Source organism: Suillus subaureus (assembly GCF_016647635.1).
Source record: "Suillus subaureus strain MN1 chromosome Unknown BJ212scaffold_72, whole genome shotgun sequence".
Classification (NCBI taxonomy): domain Eukaryota; kingdom Fungi; phylum Basidiomycota; class Agaricomycetes; order Boletales; family Suillaceae; genus Suillus; species Suillus subaureus.
The window spans coordinates 43763-54118 of NW_024538628.1; the positions used below are offsets into that span (position 1 = coordinate 43763).

General features: G+C 44.5%; 1 protein-coding gene across 1 annotated transcript; it reads left to right on the forward strand.

The window, feature by feature from the left end:
* Positions 1-9450: 9450 nt before the first annotated feature.
* On the forward strand, positions 9451-10356 carry BJ212DRAFT_1551280 (uncharacterized protein; the record flags this gene model as incomplete). Its single annotated transcript, XM_041341913.1, has 2 exons — positions 9451-9687; positions 9857-10356. Coding segments are annotated over 2 exons (420 nt in total), but the record flags the coding sequence as incomplete, so codon positions are not given.

The window sequence follows — 10356 nt, forward strand, 5'->3', positions numbered from 1 at the left end:
ACTCAAGAAGGGAATTGGTAATGCCATTTATCAAATGGAAACCGTCCCTACAGACTTCAACAAATATGTCCAAGCTGCAATCAGACTTGACAGTAACTGGCAATGTGGTGCGACATTCCGTAATAACAATCGCACAACCACAAAGCCTACCAGTCAACACTATATCCCCAGACCTTCCATTGATCGCCGCAACCCCAATGCTATGGAGGTCGACCACCTCACTGAGGAAGAGAAGACTGAACACTACCAGAATGGCAAGTGTTTCAACTGTTACCAGAAGGGCCATGTCTCCCATAACTGCCCCAAGAAGATGAATGGCAAAACCCCTGTGTGCCACACAGAGCCAACCCAAGAAGACGAAGAAGAAGTCTGTCATATCAATGAGGATTTTTAATGTGGAAGACTGGATCAATGTCAGTAACTTCCAATGTACCTATTAGACTTGTTTGAGGTGTAGGAATCAGAAAGGAACTTCACATTCCCATTTCCCTTATCTCCAAAACTTGCCTAAAAACTGTCAAAATGACCACTGTCATTGATTCTGGAGCTGCCGGAACTTTTATCTCTGAGGATTTTGTTAAGCTTCACAAAATTCAAATGCATAAACTCATGAAACCATTCCGAGTAACCACAGCAGATGGAAGTTATGCAAAAGGAGGCATGATCACCCACTACTGTGTCCTCATCATGAAAATCAACAAATGATCCATGCTTGGAAAGTTCAATATCACAAAACTTAGCCATCATGACCAAATTTTGCTAGGAATCCCTTGGCTGTGTGCCATGGATCCAATTATTTGGTGGAAAGCTGAAACTCTAAAACTCTCTTGAACTGAGAAGAGTAATCTAATAGAGGAAGACATTGACACTGAACGAAGGAAGAACGATCTTCCCCCTCTCTTTCAGAAAATCATCAAAATCCTGGTTGATAAAATGTGGAAGAACTCCTGTTTGAAGAAAAAGGAGATGCCAGTTGTAGTGCTGCTGAAGGTGCCTCCTGTACAATCCATGCCAGAACCATTCCCTCAAGCAACAATCGAAGAAATCCCTGATGACAACAACAACTCTTTTGATACCAAGGACAATGTATGGACTTCAAACTATGCACCACTGGTACACAAACTCACCATGTACCATCTTGACGATGATGAATTTTTGGTTGAATACCCCACCAATGCTACTGAGCTCTGGGTCATCACCAACATTTCCTTGGATACCCCATTAACCAAAGATGGTACCAGTGCCACAGAACAGAAACCCATGGTCACACCCTTGTCATGACCCACTGCATATGTCAAAACCAGTAATAAAGCTCAGCAGTTTGCTCTAGCAGCTGGGCTTGAACAAAAGAAGAAATCATTTGAAGAACTCGTCCCTTCTTACCTCCATGACTTTGCCAATATCTTTGCTAAAGATGGACTAAATCAATTACCTCCAGAACATCCTGGAATTGACCATTGCATTGATACTAAACCTGGTTTTGTCCCTAAAACGTCCAAGGTCTACCCATTGTGAGAAGCAGAATGAACCGCTGTCAAAGCATTCATCAATGAAAATCTACAGAAAGGATTCATCTCTGAGTTGAAATCACCGCAAGCTAGTGGATTCTTCTTTGTTGGAAAGAAAAGTGGTGATCTACACCCTTGTCAAGACTATCAGTATATCAATGATTGGATGGTGAAGAATGCCTATCCTCTCCCACTCCCATTATCCCTGGTTGCTCGATTACATGGTGCTAAATATTTCACAAAAATGGATGTCTGTTCTGGATATAATAACATCTGAATTCACCCTGAAGATCGTTGGAAAGTGGCATTTACCACTGAGTATGGCCTCTTTGAACCTAATGTCATATTTTTCAGTCTCTGCAACTTGCCCACTACCTTCCAGGCATACATGAATCGGACCTTCCAACAAGAAATAAATGAAGGATGGTTGGTCATTTACATGGACGACATTCTTATCTTTTCAAACAACCTCCTTTCCCACCATGCTTGAACTTGCCGTGTCTTAGAATGAATCTGTGCTGAACGACTATTCCTGAAACCAGAAAAATGCACCTTTGATACCAAAGAAGTCGAATACCTAGGTATGATCATCCATCCCGGATGTATTGCAATGGATGTAGCAAAAACTGATGGTATTCGTGACTGGCCTACTCCTACCATGGTAAAGGAAGTTCAGTCATTCCTTGGGTTCTGCAATTTCTATTGCAATTTCATTCCTCATTACTCCAACATCGCGAGGCCCTTAATCGACCTCACCAAGAAAGACATGGTATTCCATTGGTCTGACCCATGTGCCTCTGCATTTACCACACTTAAGGAATGCTTCCTGAAACAGCCCATGTTACAAAACCCTGATCCTGGTAGGCAGTTTGCCATCACTACTGACGCCTCACTTGTTGCTACCAGAGCAGTTTTGCTACAGACTGATGAAAATGGAATCTACCATCCATGTGGATACCTCTCCCAAACCTTGAACCCAGCAGAAAGGAATTATCAGATCTTCGATCGTGAACTTCTTGCTGTTATCTGCACCCTCACTGAATGGCATCATTATCTCGAAGGAAACCCCCATCCAGTTCTTGTCTTTATGGATCATAAGAATTTGCTCTACTTTCATACCACACAGAAATTGACTTGTTGCCAAGCACATTGGCAACTCCTTCTCTCTTGTTATGACTTAGAGCTCCATCATGTTGCTGGAACTAAACTCGCTGCCCCTGATGCACTCTCCAGACGTCCTGACCATGGAACCAGACAAGGCAACAATGATGACGTCACTCTCCTCCCAGACTCTATGTTTGTATGACTTCTTGACATGGAACTTATGACCACACTCACAAACCCTGACCCCACTGATCCCAACCCAATCTTCCAAGCTGCTGCAGATGCCCTTGATGGCTTATCGCTTCCCCCCATGAAATCTGCACTTGCTGATTGGTCGATTAAGGAAGACATCTTGTATTACAAGGATTGTGCCTATGTCCATCCTGCCAGACAGCATTTAATTCTGGAATGTTGTCATGACCATGCTTCCGCTGGTTATCCTGGCTGTTTTAAAACAGAAGAGCTTGTCAAGCGTGACTTTTGGTGGCCTTCTATGGGTTCCTATATCTGGAAATACATTGACAGTTGTGCTCTTTGCCAGCAAATGAAGTCCAATACGCACCCTGTGACTCCCCTGCTCATCCCTATCCCCTCCATCGCCTCTGCACCCTTTGCCCAAGTCTCTGTTGATCTCATTACTGACCTCCCTGTATGCGCAGGTTTCAACTCTGTCATGGTCGTGGTTGACCATGGCCTTATGAAGGGGGTAATTCTGATCCCTTGTATGAAAACCATCACTTCTGAAGGTGTTGCCTTGAAGTTTTTCAAATACATCTATCACTGCTTCAGTCTCCATGAGAAAGTTATATCCAATCAAGGACTGCAGTTTGTATCAAAGTTCTCCAAAGCTCTCACTAAACTCTTAAAATACGACATTGCCGCATCCACCACTTACCATCCTCAGACTGACAGACAGACTGAACATCTCAACCAGGAACTCGAGACTTATCTCTGCATTTATTGCTGCAATCACCCAGAAAATTGGGTAGAGCACCTCTCTATGACTGAGTTTGTCCATAACCACTGAAAACACAATTCACAAAATGCATCCCTGTTCTTCCTTATGATGGGATATGAGCCCAGAGCTCTTCCACACACTCTTCCTGACTCCACCATACCTGCTGCAGAAGATCAATTGTGTCTACTTCAGAAATCAAGAGAAGAAGCACTTTCTTGTCACAACCTTGCCATGCAACAAATGGCAGAACAAACGCACAGACAGAAGTACCAACTGTGGAAAATAGGAGATAAGGTTTGGTTATCAGAAAAGAACCTGATTATGCAATTACCATCATGAAAGCTTGCACCAAAATGATACGGCCCCTTCCCTATCATCACTGTACTATCACCCATCACATTCACACTCCAACTACTGCCTCAGTGGAGAGTTCACCCCATGTTCCATGCTTCTGAACTATCATCCTATCATGAAACAGAGATTCATGGTCTGAACTTCCATGATCCTCCCCCAGACATCATAGATAATGAAGAAGAATATGAAATTGATGCAATCCTGTTGCACAAAGGCACAGGTAAATGAAGACACTATCTAGTGTCCTGGCAAGGATACTCCTCCACCAGTAATGAATGAATCCCAGAAGATAACCTTAGCAACGCCACTGACGTCCTCTCTGCATATAAAAAGACCCATCAACTAAAAACTTAGAACAATGTCTCTTGAACACCTATGCCTCTGCATACAATGCATTGAAGAGCTCACCACTGCTATGAATATCATGTCCGAAAACGTCACTCACCCAATATCTCTTACTGACTATCAAACTGCCACCATTGCTAACCTTGCCACCACTGAAAACACACCTTCCCCAATCGCTTTCCCACCATTGACCAACTCTACCTTAACCACCAACTCTACCCTCACTGATTATTTCATGATCATTGATCAGATTGAAACTAGTGCCTTGTTTGAATCTGCCATTACATCCCAACAATATGCTATTGAAATAGATCATCTCCTAGGAGAAAGAGGGGCAATCTCTAGTGGACTTATTATCCGAATCATCAGAGATGCTAGTCTAATCGAATGCACCACTAATCTTCTCAACGATGACCATCACAAAACCATCTTCTGCCATCTTCATATATGTATTCGTAATACTGCAATCCATCTGTTGCCTGATGATACTAAGGAAGCTATCAGAGAGGTTATCCACATCATCACTGAACAGATTGCTATGAACCCAGTTGCATGACCCCCATCCCCACATATTGCCATTCCAATCCCACCGCCAGTTCTTCTGACAGCTACCACTGAACATTTGGATGATAATATCCCTCCTATTGCTGTACTTGACATACCAGCTTCTCCATCTCCTACCCCCATCACACCCACTACATGTCAATACCCTACTAGGTGCAGATCTGCCCATATTGCCAAATGCACAGTGTCAGCTTCCCCACACAGAAACCATAAATGATGATCCAGATCCCCATCTCCACCTGCACAGCTGTCCACTGTCACCACTGTAAAGACAGCAACCATCAACAACATAGTATGTCGCAACTGTCGCATCGCCAGGCATCACCATAAGAACTGCCCAGCATATTATTGTCGGGTTTGCAAAGAGTATGCACCCAGACATCTATTGGTCTTTTGTAAAGACTTGAAAGGCAAAGTGATCATTCCACTGGTTTGGACTGACACAGGTTTCTATGAAGCCCTCACTCATTGGGAGATCGAGCAGGACACTATTTATCACACTGCCGAGATGGCTGATAAATTGTATACCATTACAGAGGAGCAAAACAACTTGCTAGATTCTAACTATGACACTGACCCCATCTACTGGGCTAACCAGGATAACTAAAGTTGGTGACTTTGTCTCTAAATGAGGGGTAATGTTACAACCATGTACACCCCTATTCATTTCTCCTTTATTACTGTGTATTACATCATGAGCCGCATGTTGCTGCCACTAGACTTATCTTTGACTCATGCCTTGTATTACATCACAACCACCATTGCCATTGCTAGATGATCTATTCTTGCTATCACTTACACATTTCTTATCTCTAACTCTTCCTGCTCTCACATCTGCCCTAAAGTACAGTAGTTCACTATAAATAGGTCTCCTGTATGCTTTAGCTCTCTACTTTAATCCTACTAGGTTTTACCCTGAATATCCTTCACTTGAGACCTCCAATCTCTTGTCATCAGAATCATATCTTAAGTTGAAGGCACTCCCTTTAACTTAGCTTACACTGAATGCTTGACTTATTGTCTTGTGTAAAGAATCTCAACAGAGGTCCTTGATTCTTATCAAGTTGTCTGTTGTTCAAACTACCCTAGTTTGTAACACTCCCAGTAACACTGCTTGAAATCGACACCCTAGGTGTAGCTGCTCTGACTTGCATTTCCTATGGCTTCTGGCTGAATAAGCCAAAGGATGTACGATTTCCTCATATTGTTCATTGGAAGGACCCAACTGCTCCTCTACCACCTGGCAGCTTAGACAGCAAGTACATCATTATCATCAATATTCCTGGTAGAACTTGTTCTGATTTGTCTGCATTCTATGTAGCAAGGAACATGGCACATTGTCAATCCTTTGGCTACTATTCAACTACAGGACCCAATGGTCTGGTGGCTTGACTCGGGAAAAGATCATGGTCATCATTGGATGCATCAGTGGTATGGCGTTTGGGGTGATACATTGCCTGGGCTGGAATTTCTTGTTTCCGAGACATGCAGAGCAGATATTGTGGCATGTGGCTTCCATTGGGATACCATACACATTTTCAGGAATTCTTCAAGTTCCTATTCTCCCACATTTTCTAGAAAGGCTGCTGCCATCAGAGTTGATTGACAGACAGACATCGGAAAGGCTGCCACCAGAGTTGGTCGACAGACAGACATTGGAAGGACTGCCATCACAGTCCATTTATATCTACAACTGGATATTGGGTGCAGAGATACACTTGCTGGATATTTTGCTGAATATTCCAATTTCATTGTACATCATGATCCTCTATATTCCTGCACGTATTTCAATAATTGTACTCATGTTCCTGAGTTTATGATCACTTCCTCCTGGCGCATATGATACAGTAGCTTGGACTGAGTTTATTCCACATGTAAATTTGTAGTTTAATTACAATCACTGTAACAGAGTATGGTAACTTGCCTGAGTCTTCATCAATTGTTGTTGAAATCGAAAGTGCAAGTATGACTTGGTCAAGTTCAAACTTGATAATTAACAGGCCACTGTTCTACTTACATACTACACAAGAAACGCTCGATCCATCAAAAGGCTGCAACCTGAAAGAGTGAACACTGAATGGTGAACAGTTCCATCAAAATGTGAATATGACAGCATCTGGACACACTGCGTGTGTGCATACCATCAAGGGATGGAAAAAGAGTGTCCTAGAATAGTTTATGAACACATGTGAGCATCATACCAATCTACTCACCTCATCAGTATGACCGTGTAGCCATGGCTAACCATACATGCAACAGAGTTTAAATGTCAGTTACGTGCTCAGACTCTTTGGTCAGGCAGGACTAACATGCAATCAACACATTTACAGGGTGGAAAATGATCCACAGGTTCTCCACGTGGATGGGTGAATTCACTACATCAATGGCAAGCCACAAGTCATTTATGCTACCCATGAACTTCTGTGCTTTGTTTGTAACTCATTCATGGACATTGTTAAGAACCATGTTGCTCAAGGGGGAGAGAGACTGACTCAGAGGGGCTTGGCCTCAGCTTGTATGCTGTGCCCCTTACCTGAGTATGTGCCCTTCATTTCGTATGAGGTCTGATGATGGTCCGACGAAGTCCAGAGGACTTCTGGAGGCTGGCTACTCTGCTGGAGAGCACTAGAGGACTTCCAGAGGAGCGCAGGAAATGTCCGGGGGAGCGCGGGAGAGTTCCGGAGGAATGCAGGAAGTGCTCAGGAGAGTTCCCACTGCAAGGTAATACTTCTACAGGAAACCGGGTGGAAGGATAGGAGGTCCAAAGGTCCAGAGGACAGGAGGACAGGAGGACAGGAGGACAGGAGGGCAGGAGGGCAGGATGATGGAGGACAGAAGGACAGGATGTCCGGAGGTATGAAGGACAGGATGTCTGGAGGTACAGAGGGCAGGATGTCCGAAGGACAGGAGGATAGGATGTCTGAGGGTTAGGAGGACGGAATGTCCAAAGGTACAGAGGGTGGAACATCTGAAGGACAGGATGCCCAGAGGTATGAGGGACAGGAGGTCCGGAGGTCCAGAAGGAATAGGGGCTACATCAGACTTCGTCCAATGTAGAAGCAAACAGAGGTAGACTACCCTAAGGTAGAGTCGGAGAGACAGGGATTGGACCTAGGTCCGGAAAGAGGGAAAGTGCCAGAAAGGCGGAGCTCCAGCCTAGGGAATCAATCCCTAGGCCTGATGGGTAGGACAGACTTAGGTGGACCAAAGTCTGAGAGAGGATTGGGCAAGTCTAAGTTGATATTCAAACTAGGGAACTACAGGAGTATCTACAGGGGTTATATACTGAACAATATCTGAGGGGATCAGTAAGCAAAGGAGCAAGGCTATGTATGAGCATGTGGAAACACATTAGTAAGTAAGACAGAACATAAGTAAATGAACTTGGAGATGAAGACTTGTACAAGGATCAATAAGCAAGATGGAAGAAGAGGTAACCGAAAGCCAGAAAGCAGAGAATGCCTTAATGGGGATAGGCGCAGGATATCAGGCAGAGGGTGGGAATAGGTCCAGAGCTAATATCCGGAGGTCTGGAGATCTGGGGATCCAGAAGACAAGGTGGATACAGGACCAGAATACAAGAAGGTGGATATAGTTCTGGAATCTGAGATGAGGTGAAGTCTGGATGTCTTGCTGGATGAAGTGCGCATAGGGTGGACAGGATAGGGTTGTATGGATCAGGCTAGCAGTGAGGATCAAATGGTCCGGAGCTCAGGGGTAAATCTGGAGTGTAGTTGATCCTGCTGAGGTGTGGAGCACAGCGGAAGGGGATCTTGGAATGAGCTGGATATGATGTGGGGTCCGGATGTAGGCTCGGAAGGCGTGGGAATATGATGGAATGTGGGTCCGGATTGTGGGATATGACAGACATGCCTGTTATGTGAGGCAGAGATAGAAGATCGAAGTAAAGGTGGTGGACTATCAAACAGCATCGCCATGCTTCAGCTTTTGGGGTTTGCTGTCCAGCTTATTGCCTGTCATGTTCAATCTTCCCTCACTTAACATATATACTCTGGCTATAAGCACTCTGCCCTATATTCCATATAGTTAGACAATGATGGTATTATCCAAGCATGTCCTATGTTAGAGTGGGGGACCCCTAGGCGAGGGGCAGAGTAGCAGCCAGGTAGCACCATAGCTTAGTCAGCCACTCAGTGTCCTTCAGGCTTTGTTGTAGCATAGTGCCCAGCACCACTTTGCCTTGCTTGCGACATGCAGGCCCACAGTTGCAAATACACCACTCCAACATCTCATCGCCAGACTTACCACATTGCACGTGTACTGTGACACTGTATATTTAGATTCCCTGCACCATCAGTGATCATGATGGCCTCAATGCACCTGTGCATGAGTGTCAGTGCTTAAACCCAGCTTATTACAAATGAATTAACACACTTTCAAAACAGCAGAATGAACAAACACCATTATACATGAGTATGAGGACTAGCGCATGAACCTGCCCCATCATGCATGCATTGACACATGTGGTTGCACCCATCAAAAGAGAGCAGAATGGACAGATGATATGCCCTCAACTTCGCCATGACATTCCTATCCTGTGCTGCCATCTTCTTTCCTGCTGTTTGTATATCACTCCTAAGTTTCAAGGTTACCTATAACCTTATACTCAGTATCATTGGCCCCCCATCCTACGACACCTTGAGGGGCATTCTCTTGAACTGCAGCTCAACTTTGTTTGTGTGCACATGGACTGCCATCTATCTGGACATTCCAGGTATGGACAAGGGGGTAGTTGCTACTACCTTTTGTCATCTGCTCTTCATGGTTATTGTGTGGCTCACCCCTGAACTTGTGCTCACCTGGGCCTCATACCAATCTTCCTGTGCTCAAATAGTTGCAAAGGCCTTCAATGATGCCTTTGATGCACAACACACCCAGCCCCATGGCAATCATGGAGCCATATGGCAGGGTGAGCTGGCACTTATGCTACTCAGTGATATCCCAGACTCAAGCAGAAGTTCAAGCGAAAGTCATTTACTCTCTTCAGTCAGGCAGAAACTAGTGTGAAACTGATACCTTCACAGGATGGATGGTAATGCATGGGTTCTTCGCATGTATGGGTGGATTTATGCTCTACATCGATGGTGAGCCACAGGCCACTCTCACATCTGATGAACTCCTGTGGTTTGTTTGTGAGGGATCTGTGAAGATGCCTATCATCACAAAGGCAGACATAGAAGACTGAAGCAAGAGTGATGTACTAGCTAGATGTGTTGCTATTCTTTGGCTGGCATGGTTCATCATCCAATTTATGGTCTGCTACCAATGGGGCCTCCCAGTGACATTGCTTGAAATTGACACTCTGACTGTAATTGTGCTGACCTTCCTTGTCTATGGCTTGTGGTGGGAGAAGCTGAAGGACGTATGATATCCTCATATTGTTCATTGGAATTCGGACATAACTACTCCCCCACCATGTGACAGCTTAACCCACAAGTACATCATTGTCATCAATTTTCCTGGCAGAACTTGCTCTGATTGGCCATTCTATGTAGAAAAGGG